Source organism: Macaca thibetana, chromosome 13 (assembly GCF_024542745.1).
Source record: "Macaca thibetana thibetana isolate TM-01 chromosome 13, ASM2454274v1, whole genome shotgun sequence".
NCBI lineage: Eukaryota > Metazoa > Chordata > Mammalia > Primates > Cercopithecidae > Macaca > Macaca thibetana.
Window position 1 is genome coordinate 20,997,643 of NC_065590.1, and position 26,153 is coordinate 21,023,795.

The 26,153-nt window shown below is 51.5% G+C and overlaps 3 protein-coding genes across 7 annotated transcripts in view; 2 read left to right on the top strand and 1 right to left on the bottom strand.

The window, feature by feature from the left end:
• MRPL35 (mitochondrial ribosomal protein L35) overlaps positions 1-16,652 on the bottom strand; it is a 536,751-nt gene extending 520,099 nt beyond the window's left edge. The window contains exon 1 of the mRNA XM_050753132.1: positions 16,649-16,652. The gene's annotated coding sequence lies outside the window, so the exon portion shown is untranslated. The remainder of the gene's footprint in view (positions 1-16,648) is intronic.
• The window catches only part of GGCX (gamma-glutamyl carboxylase), a 162,173-nt gene that overhangs the window by 22,702 nt on the left and 113,318 nt on the right, over positions 1-26,153 (top strand). The gene's annotated exons all lie outside the window — the stretch shown is intronic.
• On the top strand, positions 16,026-25,078 carry SFTPB (surfactant protein B). Of its 5 annotated transcripts, none has more exons than XM_050753098.1 (11): positions 16,026-16,128; positions 16,435-16,562; positions 17,025-17,096; positions 17,460-17,585; positions 18,187-18,375; positions 18,593-18,682; positions 20,106-20,289; positions 20,471-20,604; positions 21,839-21,919; positions 22,409-22,500; positions 24,210-25,078. In XM_050753098.1, the coding sequence occupies exons 1-10, from the start codon at positions 16,026-16,028 to the stop codon at positions 22,469-22,471; spliced, it is 1,170 nt and encodes a 389-aa protein (XP_050609055.1). In that variant the 3' UTR covers positions 22,472-22,500; positions 24,210-25,078. The 5 variants fall into 5 exon arrangements, with proteins under 5 accessions (XP_050609055.1, XP_050609052.1, XP_050609054.1 ...); XM_050753095.1 differs by having other exon boundaries at positions 24,254-25,078; XM_050753097.1 differs by having other exon boundaries at positions 22,409-22,490.

Genomic DNA, 26,153 nt, shown 5'->3' on the forward strand with positions numbered 1-26,153 from the left:
GGGTGTGCTCAACTGGTGATCACAAGGCCAAAGTCAAGATGTGGGCTGGCTGGGCTCTAACCTGAAGGATCTGAGAAGAATCTGTTTCTAGGTTCGTGCCACATTGTTGGCAGAGCTCAGTGCCGTGTGGTTGCAGGACTGAGATGCCCCTTTCCGTGCTGTTATCGGAGGGTCATTCTCAGCTCTAAAGGCTGCTGGTATCTCCAGGCTCATGGCCCTGTCCATCCCTTCGAAGCCAGCGATGGTGGCGTAAATCTTTCTCAGGCTTCCAGTCTCTCTGAAGGCCCCTCTGCCTCATTTTCCTGTCCCCCATTCCACTACACCCACACACACACACTCTTACATATACACGCAGACACACACACACACACAGACACACTCACATAGACACACACTCATATAGACACACACATAGACACACACATACATAGGCACGCACACACACATATGCATGCACTCAAACACACTCTCACATACACACATACACTCACATACACACACACACTCTCGCAGACACATTCACATAGACACACTCGCATAAACACACATTCACATAGACACACTCGCATAAACGCACACTCATATAGACACACACTCTCGCATAGACACACTCTCACACAGAAACACATTCTCACATAGACACATACACTCACATAGACACACATACACACTCTCACATAGACACACACACGCTCTCTCTCTCACGTAGACACACAAGCCATTGCCTCCTCTGTCTTCTGCCTGGATCCCCAGTCCTTGCTTCAGTACCTACAGCTGGAGAGCCCCTTCTTTGCTTTCTCATTCATGCATTTATGATGAAAATTTGTGGGTTTTCCTTATGAACGTGTAAGGAAATATTTTACGTATTTTTGACATTTTTATGTACTTACGAAAAGCGTAAGAAAAAAGAATATAAGCCCCCACTAGTTCGTAGCCTCTCTCCTCAGAGGAAAGAAAAACTGTTAAAATTTTCTTTTTTGTATCTTTCCGTACAAGCATGTGTATATATGTTGCTCCATTTTAAATTACACAATGTAAAACATATTCAGAAATGCGCACGAAACAAAATGTACAGCTCAACGGTTTATCATCAAGCACACATCCACGTAACCACCCAGGTCAAGAACGCTGCCAGCTCCCCAGAAGCCCTATCATCTTCCCTCCCAGGGACCACCCCTTCCTCCTTCCCTATGGAGGACTTCATGGTAATTGTGTTCTTGTTTTTCTTTAGAGTTTTACCACCTGAGCACATACTCTTAAACTCTATAGCTGTTTTCTCTGGTTGGTTGGTTGGTTGGTTAGTTAGTTGGTTTTGAGCTGGAGTTTCGCTCTTGTTGCCCAGGCTGGAGTGCAGTGGCGCGATCTCGGCTCACTGCAACCTCCACCTCCCAGGTTCAAACGATTCTCTTGCCTCAGTCTCCTAACTAGCTGGGATTACAAGCGCACACCACCACACCCAGCTAATTTTTGTATTTTTAGTGGAGACAGTTTCACCATGTTGGTCAGGCTGGCCTTGAACTCCTGACCTCGGGTGATCCACCCGCCTCAGCCTCCCAAAGTGCTAGAATTATAGGCATGAGCCACCATGCCAGGCCTGTTTTCTCTGTTTTTGAAGTGTATATAAATGGAACCATACAGAATGATTGTTGCATCTGACGTCTTTTGATCAGCATTCATGTGTGAGATGGTCCATGTTGTAGTATCTTTGAGCAGTCTGTCCTTTCTACTGCTGAGCAGTATTCCATCATATGGATATTCCACAGCTTATCCATTGTCTTATCCATGGATATGTGGGGTGTTATCAGTTTTGACCTACTTACCTTCCTTTTTTCCAACTTTATTAAGGTACACTCATATGCACACATTTAAAGTGTATCACTTTACCAGTTCTGACACATGTACACACCCATAAAACCATCATAGCAGTCAAGACAGTGAACACATCCATCAGCCCAAAAAGTGTCCCTGTGCCCCTTTGGATAGATGGATGGGTAAGTGGATGGATGGATGATGGAATGGACAGAAGGATGAGGTCAGTCTGCAAGGAAGAAACAAGAAAGAAAATCTAGATGATGGGTGAATGGATGGATGATTGGAAACAGCTCCCACATGCCATAGTTTTTGCTCATCATTTTGGATATATACCCCGGGTGGATACATACCCCGGGATGCCTTTTATATTATTTTATTTTATTTTATTTAGAGACAGATTATCACTCTGTCGCCCAGGCTGCAGGGCAGTGGCGTGATCTCAGCTCACTGCAACCTCCACCTCCCATGTTCAAGCAATTCTCCTGCCTCAGACTCCCGAGGAACTGGGATTACAGGCATGTGCCAGCACGCCCAGCCAATTTTTGTATTTTTAGTAGAGACAGGGTTTCACCATGTTGGCCAGGCTGGTCTCAAACTCCTGACCACCCGCCTCGGCCTCCCAAAGTGCTAGGATACAGGCATGAGCCACCACGTCCTGCCTGGATGCCCTTTAAAATGGATGTTACACAGACAGTTATGCATCAGTTGACTCTAAGGGCCCATTCTGGGCCCAGGCAGCCTACTCACCCTGGAAGCTTGCTGGATTATTAAGAAATGACAGGCCAGCCAGGCTTTGTGTCTTGGACAGAAGCTCCTGAATATAGCGCTATGGTAAACTAAAAATAGATAAAAGTGTGAGGGCTGACTTGTTAAAGTAAAAATTGCATATATTAAGGCATACAACATGATATTTTGACAAACGTATACATAGTGAAGCATTAGTGGAAATGTAAATTAGTATAGCCATTATGGACAACGGTATAAAGGTTCCTTAAAAAATTAAAAATGGAATTACCATATGATTCAGCAATCCCTCTTCTGAGTATATACCCAAAAGAAATGAGGCTGGGCACAACAGTTCACATCTGTATTCCCAGCACTTTGAGAGGCCAAGGCAGGAGGATCACTTGAGGCCAGGAGTTCAAGGCCAGCCTGGGCAACATAGCGAGACCCCCATCTCTACCCAAAAAAAAAAAAAAAAACCACTCCTGACCACACGGCCACCACCATTTGTATCAGGCTTTGGAGTATGACACAAAGGAAAGTCAGTCGTTTCCAGTAGTTTCCCCGGGAGTTAGCAGACCTCATCTGAACTGTCCATAACTCATTTCTCAAGTTCCTAGGCTGCAAGAGAGGCTCAACCTTCACCAAAACCTCTGGTTTCAGAAGTTAACCCTTTACATCACCCTTTCTCCCTCATGCACAGGCTTTCTGCCACATAACTTCTCAAAACCCTCCCACCCCAGAACCTCCCCTACGTGGGTCCCTTCCTTTGGGAGGCTCCAAAGTCACTGGCAACTTCCCTGTCTGACTTTCATGGTTGATGACAGCTTGGATCCAGAGGTCTTAGAACTGAGGTTCATATACGCCCACTCTGAACCCTCACCTGGCTGTGAGCCCTACCCGCCTGCCTTCCCCACCCTCCCACCTATCAGCTTCCATCCCAGAATGACCCACATGACTCTGGCCTCCGCTGCAGCCTCACTTGGCTGCTGGCTTCTGTCGCTGGGTGTCCTGGTGCCTGACCTTTACCACAGCCCTATCCTGGTGTTTGACTCGTTCCTGATGTGAAAAGACTGGGCACTCTGCTCTAAGCTTCCAGAACTGCATTCCCCAGCCTGACCCTCCATCTTCTGGGATTCCTGCTTCCCCCTCAGGACTGTGGATCCACACCAGCCCCTCATCCTCACAACCAAAACAGGACAAAATCTACACCAGCGAGAATTGTTTTATAAGAGCTTCTTGTTTGCTAGTATATTTGACTGGGAAAGGAAGGTTGGTTTTTTTTTTTTTTTCCTTTGGCTTAATTTTTTTCTTTGGCTTAATTTTTTTTTCAAAGTACAAAGACAATGAGTACTGACCACATGTAATTCTACCAAGAAATACCATTATCAACAAGCTAGTACACATCCTGCCAGTAGTTCTCCGGTGTTTCGTTTTGTTTTTTTCTTTTTCATTTTGAACCTAAGTTTCCTGAGGCATACCAACCTGTGTGTAAATTCCGAGTGGTGACATTTACCCTTATTTTACTGTCTCTTACCCTGCGGGCCATTGCAGTACTTTACATCCCCAACAAATTGCCCTTCGATTATGTCTGCAACTTATTCACCAAATCAGACCAGTTGTACTGTGGCAGTGCCTGGCACCACCATCTGGATAGGCACCAGCCTGTTTCCCAGGATAATTGGTCCCCAGGGTGCTGTTCTCTCTGCACTGCCACCAGGTCCTGCTGGATGTGGCCATCTCTGCCAGGGATGCAGAGCTGGGCTGTGTCCCCTAGTACCCTGGAGGCCCCAAGGCAGCTAGGGTCTATCCTGAAATGAGAATGTCTCCCTCTACTCTGGTTTCCCAGTCTGTTAGGCCATTTGAACCTACATGTCCTGGAGCTTTTAGCTGAAGCATCTCCTTCAGCATTTACTTGCAGACATCCTGTCACTGGGACTTAGACAAGAGCCCCTGGGGGCTGGGCTGAGGGCAGACCTCCTGTCAATTTTCAGAACTGCCCTACTCCCTGCTCAGCCAGAACACTGGGGCTCTGCTACAAGTGGAGCTCCAGCCTGGTCGGAGTCTCTCTCAGCAGTTGCTCTGATAGCCTTCAGGATGGTGCTCCCAACCAGTCTGCAAAGCCTCCAGACCTCAGAATGCAGCCCTCGGTCATGTTCATTGATTGGGCAAATACTAAGTGAATGCTACTCTGTGCCAGGTACTCCACCAGGCACTGAGAACACAAAGATGAGTAAACACGAACATGGGGCCTGCCCTCATGGAACTTACTTTCTTGTGGGAGAGAAGACAATGATCAAATTACAAATAAGTGGGCCCAGCATGGTGACTTACACCTGTAATCCCAGCACTTTGGGATGCCAAGGCCAGCTGATTACTTGACGTCAAGAGTTCGAGACCAGCCTGACCAACATGGTGAAACCCCACCTCTACTAAAAATGCAAAAATTAGTCAGGTGTTGTGGTGGGCACCTATAATCCCAGCTACTTGGGAGACTGAGGCAGGAGAATCACTTGAACTTGGGAGGCAGATGTTGCAGTGAGCTGAGATTGTGCTACTGTACTCCAGCCTGGGTGACAAAGCAAAACTCCATCTCAAAAAAAAAAAAAAAAAAATTACAAATGAGTGTAAACAGTAAGAAAGAACAGCTTGTCCGGGCACGGTGGCTCACGCCTGTAATCCTAGCACTTTGGGAGGCCGAGGCAGGCGGATCACCTGAGGTCAGGAGTTCGAGACCAGTCTGGCCAACATGGTGAAACCGGGTCTCTACTAAAAATACAAAACTCAGCCGGGTGTGGTGGCTCATGCCTGTAATTCCAGCTACTTGGGAGGCTGAGGCAGGAGAATCGCTTGAACCCAGGAGGCAGAGGTTGCAGTGAGCCGAGATCGTGCCATTGCACTCCAGCCTGGCCTATAGACCTATAGAGTGAGATTCCGTCAAAAAAAGAAAAAAAGAAAAAAGAAAAAGAAAAAGAAAAATTAGGGGAGGGGAGGGGAGGGGGAGGAGAGGGGAGGGGAAGGGAGGAGAGGGGAGGAGAGGGGAGGGGAGGGGAGGGGAAGGGAAATTAAAATGTTGTAAAGCCCAGATACGCTGTGCTGCCGCCTGTAATGAAGGAGCGCCTTCCTCAACAGGTAGATGGGCCCTGGGGTGTCGAGAGACTGGACCCTCTGGTGTTCCTTTAGTTCAGCAGAAAAAGCTGTCGCAACTTCTTGGGGTGCAGCGAAGTCCGCGAGAGGCAAGGTGTGGGGATCGCGCTGCCCAGGGCGGTGCATCGCTACCTGGCTCTCGGGCGCCACCTCCCGGTCCTGCTCGGAATTGCACTCTCTGGCAGCCTTGTGTTTGGGTGTGAGGGTTAAGGCGGGGGTGGCGCCCTGCCAGGATACTTCCTGAGCAAAAGTTAAGCCTGTTCCTTCCCAACTGGAACATTTAACAGCCAGGGAGAGACCCCAGAATTCTCTTTTCTCCTGGCATGATGATGGGCAGTGTTCAAGATGACCACCGCAAGTCAGCCTGCGCCCCAGGGTGACTGTGATGAGCAGAGTCCCTGGCCATACGTGATGGGCCTGAGCCTGGGCATGGGACGAAGCTTTGTGGCCCTGAGCCACTACACTTAGGGGTTTCGTGGTAATTTCCTGGAGACAGAGGCTCCTGGTGGCTGAAGGAATGCCTTTGTTGTGTTTTCTCAGACAGGTGGCTTGGTGAGAGCAGGGCTGCTGCCCCTTCTGTCACCCACCCTGTGCCTGGAACAGTGCTTGAGCACAGAGCCAGGACCCTCCAGATTCAGCGACCTGACCCCATCTTCCTGGGAAAACACTTGTTCCTGCAGGAATGGCAGCTGGAAGCCTTCCAGTCAGAATCAGCTTCTCTTCTCCTGTTGAAGCCACCATCACTGCTCCCTTGTCCTAAGGCAGCTCAACTAAGGAGGTGCCCACTGGGCCTTCTCTGCTCCTGCCTCAAGATGCCTTCCTCAGGATCCACATTTTCCCTCCACACTTGGCACCTGTTCCAGGCAAGCCCTCATCATGCCCCTCAGGACTCCACTTGAGGCCTCTTACTTCAGGGAGAGACCAAGAAGAGGGGCCTGAAGCATTTCCTGCAGAAAGGAGACCCAGCCCCTGCCAGAGGCCTGTGTGGGTCTCTTATCTCCTTAGACCCGAGCAGTTGGAGGCTGGGCCAGAAAGGCAGAAAGGAACAGAAACCAACAATGGGCAGGAATGTCCTCCAGCTACAAACTATAGGCGCAGCTACAGCCAACAGGTGCAATTTTAGGGACATTTAAAAGGGTCACAATTCCACAAACAAAATGTGGTATATGCACACAGCCTTTAAAAGGAAGGAAATTATATGAGATGCATGATACCATGGATGAACCCAAAAGACACTCTGCTAAGTGAAATAAACCAGTCACAAAAAGACAAATACTATATGAGTCCATTTCCAGGAGGGACATAGAACAGTGAAAATCATAGAGACAGGAAGTAGAATGATTGTCAGGGGGTGGGGGAAAGGAGAGTTAGAGATGCGAAGTAGAATGATTGTCAGGGGGTGGGGGAAAGGAGAGTTAGAGATGCGAAGTAGAATGATTGTCAGGGGGTGGGGGAAAGGAGAGTTAGAGATGCGAAGTAGAATGATTGTGAGGGGATGGGAGGAAAGGAGAGTTAGTGTTTCATGGGCACAGAGTTTCTGCTTGGGAAGGTAAAAAGCATTCTGGAGATGGATGGTGGTGATGGTTGTGCATCAATGTGAATGTACCTAAAGCCACTGAATGTACACTTGGAAATGGTTAGGAGTCTCACTGTCTGTCGGCCAGGGTGGAGTGTAGTGGCGCGATCTCAGCTTACCACAACCTCTGCCTCCTAAGTTCAAGCAATTCTCATGCCTCTGCCTCCAGAGTAGCTGGGATTACAGGCGCCAGCTAGCATGCCGAGCTAATTTGGATATTTTTAGTAAAGACAGGGTTTCACCATGTTGGTCAGGCTGGTCTTGAACTCCTGACCTCAGGTGATCCACCCACCTCGGCCTCCCAAAGTGCTGGGATTACAGGCGCAAGCCACCGCTCCTGGCCTAGGATGCAAAGTTTAGGTTATGTGTATTTTACCACAAATGAAAAAAGAAAAAGATTCACAATTCCAGTCAGGAGAAAGGCACTCTCTTCTACACTGCTCAGAGGAGATGAAGTCAACATGACATCTTGGGATACCTATTGGCAGTGTGCATTAAAATTTAAATATGCTAGGCCAGGCATGGTGGCTCACGCCTGTAATCTCAGCACTTTGGGAGGCCAAGGTGGGAGGATCACCTGAGGTCAGGAGTTTGAGACCAGCCTGGCCAACATGGTGAAACCCCGTCTCTACTAAAAATACAAAAATTAGCTGGGAATGCTGGCAGGTGCCTGTACTCCCAGCTCCTTGGGAGGCTGAGGTGGGAGGATCGCTTGAACCCAGGAGGTTGAGGCTGCAGTGAGCAGAGATCGTGCCACTGCACTCCAGCCTGGGCAACAGAGCGAGACTAGCACTAGAGCTACCAGACAAGTCCCACTGTCTGCTTGGACAACGTAGATGAAGCTGTGACATCTGGAAGAGCTGTAGCCTTTTCACTGCTATGGAGGAAGACTTGGAGGGTCCAGACAGCAGAGGCTGAGCACAGGGAGAAGCCAGATCTTGGTGACATGATTTGCACCCATGGATAAACTTTGCCAGCAACTACTTGATCAACTTCCAGATTTTTCAATTACATGAACGAAAAATCCTGCTCCTGCTTTTCTCTTTGAAACAGAATCTCACTATGTTGACCTCGAACTCTTGGGTTCAAGTGAAAATTCTCTTTCCTATAGTCAGTTTGCCTCAAGTTATCTCTGCTTTGTAACATAAAAATGCCAGATACACTTACTTTTGCAATCACAATTTAACTAATTAACACAAAAACAATAAATACATTCCCCAAGGTCAAATCTTCTCTTACCAGCTTTAAGAAAGCCTGAAAGTTATTTTTAGTTCTCCCTTTGCCCTCAGATATTTCTGGCTTTTGAATAAAATATGAAAGTGCCATGTTGAGCAAATTCTTACATTAAGCTTGTCCTGAATGGGGTTAATATATCAGGACTACTTGAATTCAGAAAATATTTCTGAGCCCCAACTATGGACAAAGTCCCATCAAGGGTGTGATAAGAGCTGAAGATATCATTAGATGCAATTTCTGCTGCAGGGGTCAATGAGGAACAAACCTGTCTTCATGAACAGCACCCACTTAGGAGGGAAGCTCCTTGAAACGAAGCACATTATCTGGTTGGTTTACTGCCGTTTCTCCGGTGCCTGGATTAGTGCCTGGCACACTGCCAAGTATATATTTTTATAATTGAATAAAAACAATAGAAATAAATAAATGAATGGAACCATTACTTCTTCAGGTTATACCAATGTGGATTTAAAAATGGAGTCAATGCCAGAGTCAAACAACTTGAACTTCAGAAGGGTCCCTTGAAGTTGTTAGTGGAACAGATTTGTTTGCTCTCTCCTTTCTTGGAACCCAGGCTCTACTTGAAGGGGCAGGGCTGGGCTGGTAGATGACAAATGCCATAAAAAGGTCAGCTCCCGGGCCGGGCACAGTGGCTCAGCCCTGTAATCCCAGCACTTTGGGAGGCCGAGGTGGGCGGATCACCTGAGGTCAGGAGTCTGAGACCAGCCTGGCCAACATGGTGAAACCCCGTCTCTACTAAAAAATATAAAAATTAGGCTGGGCGCGGTGGCTCACGCCTGTAATTCCAGCACTTTGGGAGGCCGAGGTGGGTGGATCATGAGGTCAGGAGATCGAGACCATCCTGGCTAACACGGTGAAACCCCGTCTCTACTAAAAATACAAAAAATTAGCCGGGTGTGGTGGTGCACGCCTGTAATCCCAGCTACTCAGGAGGCTGAAGCAGGAGAGTTGCTTGAACCCAGGAGTTGGAGGTTGCAGTGAGCTGAGATCACGCCATTGCACTCCGAGAGCAGGTTCTCCCAAGAGGCTCCCAGGCTCCCATGCTCCTTCCCAGCAGGCTACTACAGCAGGAGGACACCGGCCAGAACCAAATGTGTGTGCATCCAGGAGGGGGCATGGGAGAGGCTCAAGTTGTAGCCTCCAGGCCAAATGGACACCCAAGTCAAAGTCTGGCAGTGCTAAGAGCTCTCCCAAAGGACAGATAGTACAATGGCAAGAGGGAAGAGATTGGGTTCCAGGTCAGGGGAAACTGGGAGACCTCCTTGGAGGATGTGAAATTTAACCTGCACAAAAAGGATGCAAAGTACAAATTAACTTCCTTTCTTCCTTCCCTCCCTCTTTTCTTTTTCCTTCTTTCTTTCTGTCTTTCCTTCCTTCTGCCTTTGATTGAGATTATTTGGGCTGCACATAACAGAATATCCAAGTAGAAATTATATAAACAGAACAATAAGGGCTCGGGATTGGTTATATCAGCATCTTGGCCATGTCAGGGCTCTGAGCTCCTTCTCAGTACTTCTTCTGTCTCCCCCTTCTTGGGGCAAGATGGCTGCCATGGTTTCGACATCCCAGCCTTGCACGGGAATGTCCAAAAGAAAAAACAGGCACTTCTCATCTGTCTGCTTTAACCGGGATGAAAACATTCCCCGGAAGGATCCCCCACCATGCTGCCCCCAGCCAACTTGTGTCAGTCTGGTTGACCAGAACCCAAACACACGCTTACCCTAAGTAATTACCGGCAAACGGAGATGGCGTGGCCAGATCACGATGCGTCCACAGAGTGAGGCCACAGAATCAGCTCTCCGAACCAGAACAAAACTTGGGTTCCATTAACGACGAAGAAAGAAGGAATGGCAGTTGGTTGATTAGGCAGCCACTATGTTCCCAGCACCATGCTGGGGCCTGAATCAGCCATGAGCAGACAAGCACATTTCCTTCCTGCAGGGAGTGTCCAGTTAGGGACAGAGGGAAAGGACATTCCTGGCAGGGCAGATGAACAGTGAGCTTTCATCAGGGCCCTGGGGGAACGGACATCTGACAGATGGTGAAAGAGGACAGCCCTGATGCAGGAACCAAATGTCACCCATCTGGGACACTTACTCAGGGAATATTCTGCACTGAGATTCAACACTCAGATCTTCCCCAAGGCCTCTACTGCAATCACTTTTTGGTCATAGAACTCATGCACAGCAAGAGTGACTCGAACTGTGCCTGCCCCAAATCCAATATGTCCAGTGTTCAATTTGGATTTGGAAAACAGAGCCTCACATCTTGGTGTAGGGAAGGGGCAACACGGATGGGCTGCAAATATGGTGGGCAGCTGCATGCATTTCCTAGGGCTGCTGGAACAAAGCACCACAAGCTGGGTGGCTTCAAGCAACAGAAACGTGTTCTCTAACGACTTTGGAGGCCAAAAGTCTGAAATCCAGGCCATGCACGCTCCGAAGGCTGTAGGGAAGAACCTTTTCCTGCCTCTCCTCGGCTTCTGGCAGTTGCTGCAATCCCTAGTGATCCTGGGCTTGCAGCCGCATCACTCCAATCTCTGCCTCCATAGTCACATGGCACTCCCTCTGTGCCCCAATCTCCATTTCTTTTAAGGACACCAGTCATTGGATTAGGGCCCACCCTAATGACCACATCTTAAATAGATTACACCTGCAAAGGCTCTATTTCAAATAAGGTCACAGTCACAGACGCCAGGGGTTAGGACATCAACATATCTTTTAGAGGACACAATTCAGCCCACAACAGCAGCATAAAGAAAAGGGAATTCAAGGAAGGTCAATGTCAACATTGCCAGTTCCTCCCACCAGCTGTTCTTAATAGAATCCAGCTGAGCTTGGGGAGACAGAGGGAGGAAAAGAGATGATCCCAGTCCCCAGAGATGTTCAGGGCCAAAGCTATTCGGGCTGCTCAGATACAGACCAGGGAGCAGGAGATGTGGGTTTGGCTGTCACTCTCTACCAAGCTCCCCAACACTCTGAACCTCTATTTGTGGTGCAGAGTGGTGAACGCTCCCTGTACCAGCCCCATGCTCTCTCTTTTCCTAGGCCTTTGCATGAACTATTTATCTGCCTGGAATTCCTCCTCAATCAATCCCACCCCACCATTTGACCGCACCAATTTCTACGTCTCCCCAAGTCTCCCCTTAGCTGCCCCATCTCCCCCAGAGTCTCCCCTCCTTCTCCAGGCCTGGGTGGTATTCCACTCTGATTACTGGTCTGTGCCCCCACCCCATAGATATTAAGTCCACCAGGGCAGTGACCGTTGTCATCCCAACTCCTAGCTCATTAACCATTTTTTGGTCAAACGAATGAATTGTGAAACTATAAGTTTCATTGCCAAGGGCCCTACCTCCCTACCCCTTCCCATGGAGAAATTCCTTCTTTTGAAAGAAAGTAAGACATAAGATAGGGCTATGCTAGGAAAGGCTGCTACCATGAGGCCTCCCGAGGGCACTGGCCTTGTATTTCTCATGGGTTGGTTCTACCCCAGAAATAGAAATTACACTCAAATAAATTCAACTGTGAAGAGTGGGGATAGGAGAGGGGAGGAAAGTCATGGGCCCTTAGGCTCAGGCCCCGAGTAGTGTCAGAAGAATGCAGCCCAAAATACAACAAAAGGAACTAAAATGAATCTGCTCTTCCGTGCATCTCTGCAAGGACATAACAGAGATTTTAATACCAGCTGTCCCATTTGGCTGATCTCTTTTGTCCCGGCCCCAGGTGTCTCAAGTCCCACACTTGACAGCCTCACATTTTCCACAGTCAAGAAGAAAAACAAGACTCTTCTCCACCCACAGCCTGGCTTATTTCTCTCTCCTCCCCTTTCTTTTTCAATTGTGATGAAATATACAACTATAGATAACATAATACTGTCTTAACCATTTTTAAGTGTACAGCTCAGGAACATCAAGCACACCCCCACATTATGCAACCAAAACCACCGTTCATCTCCAGAACTTTTCATCATCCCAAGTAGAAACCCTGTTTCCATTAGCCAATACCTCCCTGTTCCCTCTTCCCCAGCCCCTGGTAACCTCTGACCTACTTTCTGTCCCTACGAGTTTGACTACTCTGCATACCTCCTATAAAGGGAATCACACAATATTTGTCCTTTTGTAACTGGATTATTTCACTGAGCATCATGTTTTCAAGATTCATCCATGTTGTAGCATGTGTCCAAATTTCTTTCCTTTTTTTTCCTCTCCCCACCCCCCCAGAGAGAGTATTGCTCTCTTGCCCAGGCTGGAGTGCAGTGGTGCAATCTCAGTTCCCAGCAACCTCCGCCTCCCAGGTTCAAGCGATTCTCCAGCCTCAGCCTCCCGAGTAGCTGGGATTACAGGCATGCACCACCACACCTGGCTAATTTTTGTATTTTTAGTAGGGATGGGATTTCACCATGTTGGTAAGGCTGGTCTCGAACTCCTGACCTCGTGATCTGCCCACCTTGGCCTCCCAAAGTCCTGGGATTACAGGTGTGAGTCACTGCGCCCAGATGAATTTCCTTCCTAAAAAGGCTCAATAATATTCCTTTGAGTGTGTTTACCCATTCGTCCGTGGATGAACACTTGAGTTGTTTCTACCTTTTGGCTATTATGAATAATGCTGCGATGAAAATTGACATACAAATATCTGTTCCAGTACCTGTTTTCCATTCTCTTCAAAATACATATGTAGGAATGGAATTGCTGGGTCTGAAGGTAATTCAATATTCAAACTTTTCAGAAACTGTTTTGTAGAAAGTCTTTTCCACATGGGTTTCCACAAGGGTTTCCACATGGGTTTCCACGGTGACTGCACCATTTCACATTCTCAGCAGCAAAGCACCTAGGGTTCCAATTTCTCTGCATCCTCTCAACACATATTATTTTCTGTTTTTTCATAATAGCCGTCCTAAAGGGTGTGAGGTATGGTTTTGACCGACCTGGTCAACATGGTGAAACCCCATCTCTGCCGGGCGGGGTGGCTCAAGCCTGTAATCCCAGCACTTTGGGAGGCCGAGGCGGGCGGATCACAAGGTCAGGAGATCGAGACCATCCTGGCTAACACGGTGAAACCCCGTCTCTACTAAAAACACAAAAAACTAGCCGGGCGAGGTGGCGGGCGCCTGTAGTCCCACCTACTCGGGAGGCTGAGGCAGGAGAATGGCGTAAACCCAGGAGGCGGAGCTTGCAGTGAGCTGAGATCCGGCCACTGCACTCCAGCCTGGGGGACAGAGCAAGACTCCGTCTCAAAAAAAAAAAAAAAGAAAAAGAAACCCCATCTCTACTAAAAAAATACAAAAATTCGCTGGGCGTCATCATGGGTGTCTGTACTCCTCAGCTACTTGGGAGGCTGAGGCAGGAGAATCGCTTGAACCCGGGAGGCGGAGGTTGCAGGAAGCCAAGATCGTACCACTGCACTCCAGCCTGGGCGACAGAGTGAGATTCTACCTCAAAAAAAAAACAAAAGAAACAAAAACAATAAGAAGGAAACATGTGGCCGGGCACAGTGGCTTATGCCTGTAATCCTAGCACTTTGGGAGGCTGAGGCAGGTGGATCGCCTGAGCTCAGGAGTTCAAGACGAGCCTGGACAATATGGCAAAACCCTGTCTCTACCAAAAATATCAGAGAAAAAATTAGCCGGACGTGGTGGCACACGCCTGTGGTCCTAGCTACTCTGGAGACTGAGGTGGGAGGATCACCTGAGCCTGGGAGGCGGAGGTTGCAGTAAGCCAAGATCGCGCCACTGCACTCCAGCCTGGGTGCCAGAGTGAGACCCCGTGTCAAAAAAAAAAAGAAAAAAGAAAAAGAAACATGCAGGAGCCAATAGACTGGAGGGCTCTCTGTTATGGTAGTGGGACCACCCTGACGAATACACCCCTGGAGGCAGCCAGCCACAAATCCCCACTCTCTTGCGCAGCCTGTCCTGATTGTATCCAAACCAGATACCACTCACTCATTTTTTAAACACATACTGAATAACACGCATGTTTCAGTTCCACCTTCCTGAGGTTCTACCAAGGTCACTCAGTTCCCAATCTTTGGTTACACATTTTTACACAGTCTTGGTGGACACCCATGATGGCAGCTGTGTTTGTTGTACTGACAAGCGCTTGAGGCCAACAGAAACTACATAATCCTTGGGTAACCTTGAGTGTGTCAATAGCCACCTTGTATCCAATTCCTTTTTTTGTTTGTTTTTTTGAGACAGAGTCTCTGTTACTTGGCCAACATTGTGCCGGGGGACCGCGCATCCCAGGGACCAGGAGCCAGGACACCCTCAGCTCAGTCACATGTTTAATGGCCTCGCACTCCCAGACTGGAGTGCAGTGGTGTAATCATGGCTCACTGCAGCCGTGACCTAGTGGGCTCAAGCGATCCTCCTCCCTCAGCTTTCTGAGTAGCTGGGACCAGAGACATGCATCACCACACCTGGCTAATTTTTAAAAATTTTTTGTAATGATGGAGTCTCACTATATTGGCCAGGCTGGTCTCAAATTCCTGGGCTCAAAGGATCCTACTTCCTCAGCCTCCCAAAGTGCCAGGATTACAGAAGTGAGCCACCATGCCCAGCCCCAACTCTTTTCATCATGGTACGAATTCCTGCCCTGTCCACCCCCAAGAGCACTGTAGTGCTTCTGAGTATAGGGGCCTGTGAGCCTCCACTAGGGAGAGGGTTCCTGCAGAGATCAGATAAACTGATCACAACAGCTGGGGTGATAGCAATGTGCTAACTTTCTCTTTCTTCCACTCAAAATATCCTCTGTCTCCCTCAGTCTGTGAGCTTTTTCTCCAGTATGCTCTGCCAGTGGGGGCCCTGCCTGAGAGCCCCTGCAGCTGCAGAGGACAGTTTCTTTCTGCTGAACCATCACAGCTATGCCCCAGCCCCTACCCTGAAGGAGTCCCCAGGGTCCATGGGCAGTACTTCCTGTATAGGGCTGTCTGGGAGCCACTCCAGGGGCACAGAAATCTTGTCTCTGACTCAGGGTATTTTGTTTTCTGTTTTATGTAAATATTCTTCTGACTAACGCAAATCTTATGTCCATAGAACCAGAAGATTTTTCCAGAGGCAAAGGTAAGGAGGAGGTGAGAGTGTCCTAGGTCTGCCCTTCCAGGGGTTAAGAGCCTGGGTTAAGAGCCAGGCAGGAAGCTCTCAAGAGCATTGCTCAAGAGTAGAGGGGGCCCCAGAGGCCCCGGGAGGGGATGGGAGGGGAACACCAAGGCTGCCCCCAACCAGAGGCCCCCCACCCTCCTCAGCTTCCCTCCCACGGCCTGGAGAGGTGAAACCAGGTATGGAGGCTTGAAAGCCCCTGGTTGGAGGAAGACACAAGTCCAGCAACATGGGAGTCCGGGCAGGGAGCAAAGGAAGCAGGAACAGGCCATCAGCCAGGACAGGTGGTAAGGCAGGCAGGAGCGTCCCTGCTGGGAAAAGGTGGGATCAAGCACCTGAAGGGCTCTCCAGAGCAAAGACAAACACTGAGGTCGCTGCCACTCCCACAGAGCCCCTATGCCCCGCCCAGCTATAAGGGGCCATGCCCCAAGCAGGGTATCCAGGCTGCAGAGGTACCATGGCCAAGTCACACCTGCTGCAGTGGCTGCTGCTGCTGCTGCCCACGCTCTGTGGCCCAGGCACTGGTGAGTCTGCCCCAGCCTCCCCTGTCCTAGGCAGCTCCACCACTCACTGAGCACTGCTCTGTGCTAGGCATTATCCCAAGTCTGTCCTCATTTTAAAGACAAGGCAGCTGGGGCTCAGAGAGGGTTCAGAGCTTATCCAAGGTCACACAGCTGGTGGGTCCGGGAGCAGGTGGAACCCAGAGCTGTCTGACACCCACATGTTTAATGGCCTCGCACTCCCAGCAAAATTGGGTCTAGAGATTGGGTGAAATCAGGATGCCAGGTATGTAGCCTGGATCCTGACTAAGGTCTGGCCCCGAACCGCAGCTGCCTGGACCACCTCATCCTTGGCCTGTGCCCAGGGCCCTGAGTTCTGGTGCCAAAGCCTGGAGCAAGCATTGCAGTGCAGAGCCCTAGGGCACTGCTTACAAGAAGTCTGGGGACACGTGGGAGCCGTGAGTACCACCAAGGATGCACAACAACTGGGGGTCTGAGATGAAGGGTGCTGGGTGGGCTCTGAATGGGCAGGAGGGGAGTGGAGCCCCCCTAAGGGATGGTTGAGATGGAATGGGATGAGATGAAATGAGATAGGATGAAATGGAATGGGATGGATGTGATGGGATACGATGACATAGAATAGATGGAGTCGGATGAATGGGATGGGATGGGATGGGATGGGATGGGATGGGATGGGATGACAGAATAACAATGGATGGATTGGGATGGATGAATAGAAGAGATGGATGGGATGGGATGAATAAAATGGAATGGATGAGTTGGGACAAGATGGGCTGGTGGGCAGCCGCTGGTGCCTTGGAGTGCTCTGTTGGCCTCTGCCTGAGAGAGCCTCCCCATTGGAGCTGGGAGCCTACCCCCCACTCATGTGTCCTCCACCTGGGGGCCCCCTCCCTCCCCAGGATGACCTATGCCAAGAGTGTGAGGACATCGTCCACATCCTTAACAAGATGGCCAAGGAGTCCATTTTCCAGGTAATGAGGCCCAGATCCTGGATGAAGATTGGGGCCCAAGAGATGAGGGACAGAGCAGGGAAGAGGTGAGCCCCCTAAAGGGGCCATTTCCAGGCTGAGGAGGAGGCCTGGGTGCCTGAGAACTCCCAGCTCCTCCTGGCTGGGAGTAGGTCCTGGCCCTGAGCTCAACAGCACAGCCAGAGATGGTCCTTCCTGAGGGGAAGGGCCCCTACATGTGCCCAACTACTTAACTCCATGAAACTCTTGAACTCCAGTGCCCTGGGGGAATAGGGGTAGGTCTGCCCTGGTGGGGCCTTGTATCCAGGGACTTGGGTGGCATAGACCTCAGAGAGGCCCAGCTGACAGCCCGCTCTGGCCTCCCAGGACACGATGCGGAAGTTTCTGGAGCAGGAGTGCAACGTCCTCCCCTTGAAGCTGTTCATGCCCCAGTGCAACCAAGTACTCGACGACTACTTCCCCCTGGTCATCGACTACTTCCAGAACCAGATTGTGAGGGCTGCAAGCTCACCTCCTGCCTGCCTCCCCACGCAGGCCCCTGTGACCACCCATGGGGAGTTATACACATAGCACTCCAGCCAGGTGGACACACACACACAGCACCCCATCCAGACACATACACACACACAGCACCCCAGCCAGTCAGACACATACACACACACAGCACACACACAGCACCCCAGCTGGTCTCACACACACACACACACACACACTCTGCCCACAAAGGGCCCAGGAAACTAAGTGCCCTTCAGCCATGCACCTGACCACAGCCTCCCAGGTTCAGGTTCATAGGTGGGCTTGCACGCTCACACACTCTTACACTCTCACTCTCACACACATGCTTACACACTTACTCATGCTCACATATATGCTCATGCTCATTCACATGCAATCCCGGCCACCTCCCTTAAAGTCCCCACACAGCCCCATCTTTGCTTTTTGTCCCCCCACATAGAGTTCTAAAGCACAGCACCCCCACTAGGCCTGTTTCCTCCCATTCCAGTGGTCCTGGTCCCTGAGCCCTTGGGCCAGCATGAACAGGGGTGGGCTTCCCTCCCATAGCCTAACACTCCCACCCTGTGCTGTGCCCCAGGACTCAAAGGGCATCTGTATGCACCTGGGCCTGTGCAAATCCCGGCAGCCAGAGCCAGAGCAGGAGTCAGGGATGTCAGACCCCCTGCCCGAACCTCTGTGGGACCCTCTGCCAGACCCTCTGCCGGACAAGCTGGTCCTCCCCGTGCTGCCCGGGGCCCTCCAGGTGAGGCCTGGGCCTCACACACAGGTGAGGGAGGCCCCCACAGCCAGTTAAGTGGGGATCCGGAGGGCTAGAGCCACCTCTGAAGCCCATGAGCACTGGGCCCTGGAAGAGGCAGAGCCGGGAAGGTGACGGGAAGCTCCAGGCAGGGCCTAAGGGAGGAGGGAGAGAAAGGGAGGGGAGGAGAGCCTGGAGGACTCTTCTCCCAGCACCCAGCCTGGCCTCCACCGGATTCTCTCCCCAGGATCTCTCTGAGCAGCAATTCCCCATTCCTCTCCCCTACTGCTGGCTCTGCAAGGCTCTGATCAAGCGGATCCAAGCCATGATTCCCAAGGTGAGGCATCCAAGGCCACACAGAGCCCAGGAGGGTCCCCTGCAGCTCCCACCTCCCTCCCAACTCACACCCCCATCAGGGCCCAGCTGGCTGCCAGAAGTTAGGAGGGGAGAGAACCGTTTGTGCATTGCCCCCACCCAGGGACCCTGGGGCTCAGGCTCAGGCCTGGTAGGTACCAGGCCTACAGTTCATGCAACAAACATTAAGCCCCCCCTGTATGGAGGTGCCACACCAGGTGCGAAAGTACAAAAATGGACAAGATGCAGCTTTGTCCTCCAGCAGCTCACCAACTGATGGAGAAGGATCCCCAGAGGTCCCTGTAGAAAAGTTGCTTTGATCTTTCAAGAGGGAAATTTCCACAGATAGATTCCCCATCTCTGCCTGAGTCCAGTTTGGAGTCTTCCAGACCTGCAGTAGCTGTTGTCCAATGGCCCCACCAGCCCAGGGCTACCTTGCCCCAAAATGGAGCCCAAATGAGGAAAGGCCCTCCCCTCTCAGCCTTTCCCAGATGGGGTCGCATGGGCCACTGCAGACTCAAGGTAGCAGGTGAGGTTCCTGCTGAGGCAGGTGGTTCATGTGAGCCCAGGAGACCAGCTCGAGCAACATGGCAAAACCCCGTCTCTACTAAAAATACAAAAATTAGCCAGATATGGTGGCGGGTGCCTGTAGTTCCAGCTACTCGGGAGGCTGAGGCAGGAGAATCACTTGAACCCAGGAGGCAGAAGTTGCAGTGAGCCGAGATTGCACCACTGCACTCCAGCCTGGGTGACAGAGCGAGACTCTGTCTCAAAAAAAAGAAAAAAGAAAAAAAGAAAGATGACTGCAGAGATCACAGTGAGAGGTGATGGGACAGGGACGGAGCTGAGGGCTGGTCTGGGGACGCATTTGGGAGGCGGGCCCGCTGCACTTGGGCATGGATGCTGGAGTGTGAGGACCAGGGAGGACTCCACAGTGACTTTTACAGACTGGCCAGAGCAACCAACCCTCTGTAATACCAGCAGCTGAGATGGGGAGACTCAACAAGAAACGGGTTTGAGTAGGAAAAAAGAGCTCCCTCCTGGCCATGTTGAGTTCAAGATGCCTGTGTAAAGTGCAGGAGAGGAGAGTCAGGCAAACAGCTGAATCTCAAGCCTTGGGGGAAAGTCAGGTCCAGCATATCAGTCTGAGAGTCACTAGCTGTGGGCCACAGCCTTTGGGACCAGACGTAGGTCTGAAGCTGGCTCCTACACTCAGCGACCCTGTGTGAGTCCCCTGCATCCCTTGGACTCTCTGATCCCCAGTGTCCTTATTTGTGAATAGTCTTGCCCTCCCTTCTAGAAGAGAATGAGGGAATGTGTAGGAAGTGCCTAGCTGGGTGCTGGGCAGAGAGTGGAGGCTTGCCAAGTGAAGACCCCATGCTGGCTTCTCTCCGCCCCCACCCCAGGGTGTGCTAGCTGTGGCAGTGGCCCAGGTGTGCCGCGTGGTACCCCTGGTGGCGGGTGGCATCTGCCAGTGCCTGGCTGAACGCTACTCTGTCATCCTGCTCGACATGCTGCTGGGCCGCATGCTGCCCCAGCTGGTCTGCGGCCTCGTCCTCCGGTGCTCCATGGATGACAGCACTGGCCCAGGTGAACCCACTGCCCCCTCCTTAGCCCAAAGCCTGCTCTCCTCCTCCCCCTACCCTGCCCCTGCATGATGCTGTCCCTCTCTGGTCCCGCTGCAATGCACCAAGGACAGAAACCGAACGCCTCTTCAGGGTGGCCTTGCCTGCTTTCCCCCTAACGCTCACGTCTCTGGGGTCGCCCACAGGAGAATGGCTGCCGCAAGACTCTGAGTGCCGCCTCTGCATGTCTGTGACCACCCAGGCCAGGAACAGCAGCGAGCAGGCCATACCACAGGCACTGCTCCAGGCCTGTGTCAGCTCTTGGCTGGACAGGGAAAAGGTACAGGGCAGGCACATGGGGACTTGTGGTCAGCGCCTGTTCAAGGTGGAAGCCTGAGCCCAGGAAAGGCTTTGCAGCCAGAGACACATAGGATGGGTGAGAATGGAGTGCAGACAGGCAGGCAGGATGTAGGGCAGACAATTGTGGGACTGTAAGTTAGGGCAGAGCCTGTTAAGGGTTAGGAGTCGCCTCTGGACAAAGGGCTGTGGGCTCCAGAGACCAGCAGGCCCCCTTCACGGGCTGAGTGAGCACCAGGCAAGCCTTCAGAGGCCTGGTTATCTACTAGGAAATGAGTAATGCCAGGGCCAGCTCGAGCCAGGAAAGGGACTGGCCTTCTCTCCAGGGTCCTGATCCCATTACTGCTCCCACACTCCTCAAGGTTTAACTCACTCAGGACAAACCCATCTGCAAAAGGAGAGGGTTGGGCTTGAAGGTCCTAGGGCCCCTGCCAATACTCAGTCAATGACAGGAAATCCCCTGCTTTTTTTTTTTTTTTGAGACGGAGTTTTGTTCTTGTTGCCCAGGCTGGAGTGCAATGGCGCAATCTTGGCTCACTGCAACCTCTGCCTCTGGGTTCAAGAGATTCTCCTGCCTCAGCCTGTCAAGTAGCTGGGATCACAGGCACGTGCTATCGTGCTCGGCTAATTTTTGTATTTTTGGTAGAGACAAGGTTTCACCTTATTGGTCAGGCTGCTCTCGAACTCTTGACCTCAAGTGATCTGCCCGCCTTGGCCTCCCAAAGTGCTGGGTTTACAGGCGTGAGCCACTGCACCCAGACAGGAAATTCCCTTCTTAAAGCAAGATCCTGTCCTCAGGCAAGCCAGTTGATGCTCTTCCTAGGAGGCAGCTGTCCACACTGTGCTCCCTGCTCAGCAACTCCCAAGCCTCCCCGCTGCCCATCACGTCTGGTATCAAGGACCAGATGAACATTAAGGTTCCTTCTAGAACTGAAATGGAGGTGGAGGGAGAGGAGGGTGGTGGCTGAGATTCCACCCCTCTGCCTCAGTCCTCCGTCTCCAGCATCGCCTGCTTTTCTGATGGAAGTCCTCCATTTCAGCCAGCTCCGGTTTGTTAAGGGTTTTAACTGCAGCCAGAGCTGTTCAGTGAGGGCTGATGGAGGAGTCAGAAGGGAGCCCTAAAGTGATCCAGAGAAGTGGAGAGGCCAGGACCACACGACAGGAGAGTCCTGCAAAGGGCCCGGGTCCCCTCCACAGCTATGTGTCTCCTTCCTCAGTGCAAGCAATTTGTGGCTCGGCACACGCCCCAGCTGCTGACCCTGGTGTCCAGGGACTGGGATGCCCACACCACCTGCCAGGTACATCCACCCCTCCCAGTTGGTCCTAGGACTTCCCTCGGCTCCCAGAACCCCCACCCTTTGGGCCCGTGATCCTCAGAGGCCCCACTCCCCTGGGTCCAAGGTGGTCCCAGGTGCATAGGCCAGAGACTGGGAGGCACCCCTCACTGTTTCCATGTAGAAAATCATGACGGTATGGAAAAGGGGGATGGGAAGGGAGGGACGGCCTGAGGAGTGCGGCTGGATGTCCACTATGGGATGGGGCTGTGTTCCCTGGCCAGTGTGTGATGGTGGGGTAGGGGTACAAAGTAGGTGTTCTGGAGTTAAAATCTCACCTCCTCAGGCTCTAAACCCTAAGGCCTGTGGCTCAGGGACCCGAGGGGTCTCCAGAGTCACACTGGGAGCACCCGCTAGGCGGGAGGTGGCGTGAGTGCTGTTCTTTTCCGGAAGAGCTGAGTGTGGGGAGCCGAGGGGCCCCAGGCCTCAGCCCTGGTGCTGTCCCTGTGACAGGCTCTCGGGGTGTGTGGGACCACGTCCAGCCCTCTCCAGTGTATCCACAGCCCCGACCTCTGATGAGAACTCAGCTGTCCAGGTGAGTCCAGGCCCCCAGCTGCGGGGAGAGAAGGGGGCAAGTCCTGACCATCACGGCATGGGAGGCCCTTCTGCTCCCCAAGCAGGAAGAGGCGGCTACTCCTGCCGGCTGCTCCATCCTCCCTCTCACCACGCAGCTGGAGGCTCCTGAGGGCTTCTGGTGCGCCATCAGGAAAACGCCCTTTCCGGGACCCTGAGCACTCCCCTCCCCTAGAACCCTGGTAACCCCAACCCCCAGCTCCCCACCCACTTCCCCCACTCCCCTCCCCCTGCCCCGCCCTGTCCCAGGCCTCCCCCTCAGAGCTTGCCCCAGGGACTCTATGGCCCTCAGGGTTCAATGTATTCCGACCAAGGCCAAGGTTTCCTGGGCTCAGAGAAAATCACACTTTGCTACCAAAGCTATCTCCCCTCAGATGCCAGGAAGGCCGTGATCATCTGACTCCACCCTCCTGAGGCACATTCTCTCCCTGACTGTCATGTTCTAAGTCAGAGGAGCACTTTAGGACGGAGGGGTGGAGGCACGGCCAGATGCAGCCTCTGTGAACAGGTGCCTGGGGGCTGGGAAATGGCCCTGAGAGGGCAGGACACAGCGACCGTGGGCTTAAGGTGACCCTGAGCACAAGCTTGGTCCACTTTACAATTCTGTTCAGAGCCAGCCCCCTAATATGATGGTCATTTATTCATTCATTCCCTCATTTTAAAAAATGTAAGGCCAGGCATGGTGGCTCACGCCTGTAATCCCAGCACTTTGGGAGGCCGAGGCAGGCGGATTACCTCAGGTCAGGAGTTCGAGATTAGCCTGGCCAACATGGCGAAACCCCGTCTATACTAAAAATATTTTTAAAAATTAGCTGAGCATGGTGGTGGGCGCTCGTAATCCCAGCTACTCAGGACGCTTAGGCAGGAGAATCACTTGAACCTGGGAGGCGGAGGTTGCAGTGTGCCGAGATCGTGCCACTGCACTCCAGCCTAGGTGACAGAGCACAACTCTGTTTCAGGAAAAGAAAAAAAAGGTATTTCTTTGCCGGGCAAAGTGGCTCACACCTGTAATCCCAGAACTTTGGGAGACCGAGGCGAGTGGATCACTTGAGGTCAGGAGTTCAAAACCAGCCTTACCAACATGACAAAACCCCATATCTACTAAAAAAGTAAAAAATTAGCCAGATGTGGTGGCACACACCTGTAATCCCAGCTACTTGGGAGGCTGAGGAGGAGAACTGCTTGAACCTGGGAGGCAGAGGTTGCAGTGAGCTGAGATCGTGCCACTGCACTCCAGCCTGGGCAACAGAGCGAGACTCCGTCTCAAAAAAAAAAAAAAAAAAAATGTAGTGAGTGCTTGTGGCCAGGCCATATCCTAGGGTAAGGGCCATGGCTGAGCCCTGCCTTCCTGGAGTTCACAGCCAAGTCCACTTCTTCCATCTGAGGCGGGGGAGCCAGCCCTGTTCCTGAAACCCTGAATCACAAGCCCCTGTGGGAGGCAGTGGGGAGGGGAGGTCCTCCCCCACTCAGACCTGACGCACAGGAACCAGTTAAATGTGTCCTTGCCCCTCTGATGACAGCTGGGGACCTGGGGGTGGGGAGTCACCAGGAGCCGGGCAGTCACCTTTTCCCAGCTCCCAGGCTCCCGGCCTTCCCTGCTGAAACAGCAAGACCATTGGGTTGGCATGGGAGGCCTGGGCTTCAAACCCAACTCTGCTATCACCTGGCTGTGGGTCCCCAGGCAGGACACACGCACAGTCCCTCTCTGGTCCTCATTCTCCTCAGCTGCAAAGGAAGAGCCAAGTGAGACGGGCTCTGGACCATGGTGACCAGGCTCTTCCCCCTGCTCCCTGGCCCTCGACAGCTGCCACACTGAAAAGAAGCCTCAGATCCCACACCACCCTCCTCGCCGCCCTTCCTCGGGAGTCACTTCCACTGGTGGACCACGGGCCCCCAGCCCTGTGTCAGCCTTGTCTGTCTCAGCTCAACAGAATCCGACGCCAGAGCCACTTCCATCCTCTCTGGTGTGAGGCACAGCAAGGGCAGCATCTGGAGGAGCTCTGCAGCCTCCACGCCTACCACAACCTCCCAGGGCTAGGCTCAGGAGAAACCAGCCAGTGCTCCACAGGACAGGGAGTAAAAGCTGGGCCCTGCCTCACACCCACCCCCATGCACTCAAAGACTGGCTTTTACAGCTATTTGTAATTCAAAATTCAGAAGAATAAAAAATGGGAACATATAGAACTCTAAAAGATAGACATCAGAAATTGTTAAGTTAAGCTTTTTCAAAAAATCAGCAACTCTCCGGCGTGGTCGAGGGTGGACACTGCACACTCTGGCATGATGAGATGGCGACCAGGCAAGCTTTCTTCCTCGAGATGCTCTGCTGCTTGAGAGCTGTCGCTTTGTTAAGATATAAAAAGGGGTTTTCTTTTTGTCTTTCTGTAAGGTGGACTTCCAGCTTTTGATTGAAAGTCCTAGGGCGATTCTATTTCTGCTGTGATTTATCTGCTCAAAGCCCAGCTGGGGTTGTGCACACTAGGGACCCATTCCTGTGTAATGCAATGCTTGCACCAATGCTAATAAAGTCCTATTCTCTTGTATGAGAAAGAAAAAGACACCGTCCTTTAAAGTGCTGCAGTATGGCCGGACGTGGTGGCTCACACCTGTAATCCCAGCACCTTAGGAGGCCGAGGCAGGAGGATCACTTGAGGTCAGGAGTTCAAGACCAGCCTCGCCAACATGGTGAAACCCCGTTTCTACTAGAAATACAAAAAATTAGCCGGGTGTGGTGGCGCGTGCCTGTAATCCCAGCTACTCAGAAGGCTAAGGCAGGAGAATCGCTTGAGCACAGGAGAATCACTGGAGCCCAGGAGGCGGAGGTTGCAGTGAGCCGAGATCACACCATTGCACTCCAGCCTGGGTGACAGAGCAAGATTCCATCTCAGTAAATAAATACATAAAAAGTGCTGCAGTAGCTGTGGCCTCACCCTGAAGTCAGCAGGCCCGGGCCTACCTCACTCTCTCCCTTGGCAGAGAAGCAGGTATCCACAGCTCCTCTTGCTCACAAGGGCTCCCAGCCTGCCCTCCGGCTGCTGCTCTCCCCTCCCAGTCTCTACTCAATGGGATGAGGTGAGGTCGTGAGGACACCAAAAATCTAAAAATAAACAAAAACCCAAATAAGCCTTAGCTTTTTTAAAGACTGAAAAGCCTCAAAGTGTCCCTTTATTTATAAAATAACTTTTGTCATATTTCTTATACATGTTTCTTGTAAGAAATTCAGAAACTACAGACAAAAAGAGAGTGGAAATTATCCACTGTCAGGCCTCTGAGCCCAAGCTAAGCCATCATATCCCCTGTGCCCTGCACTATACATCCAGATGGCTTGAAGCAACTGAAGATTCACAAAAGAAGTGAAAATAGCCAGTTCCTGCCTTAACTGATGACATTCCACCATTGTGATTTGTTCCCGCTCCACCCTAACTGATCAGTTGACTTTGTGACAATACACCCTCCCCACCCTTGCAATAATGAACCTTGTGATATTCCCCCACCCTTGCGAATGTACTTTGTACTATACACCCTCCCGACACTTAAAAAGGTACTTTGTAATATTCTCTCCGCCCTTGAGAATGTACTTTGTAAGATCCACCCCCTGCCCACAAAAAACTGCTCCTAATTCCAC

Coding starts and splice junctions, on each gene's coding strand:
- SFTPB (XM_050753098.1), top strand. CDS start 16,026: ATGCCCCAAGCAGGGTATCCAGGCTGCAGAGGTACCATGGCCAAGTCA. Junction 18,376..18,592: donor GGCCTGGGCCTCACACACAG/GTGAGGGAGGCC, acceptor TTCTCTCCCCAG/GATCTCTCTGAGCAGCAATT. Junction 20,290..20,470: donor GGATGACAGCACTGGCCCAG/GTGAACCCACTG, acceptor GGTCGCCCACAG/GAGAATGGCTGCCGCAAGAC.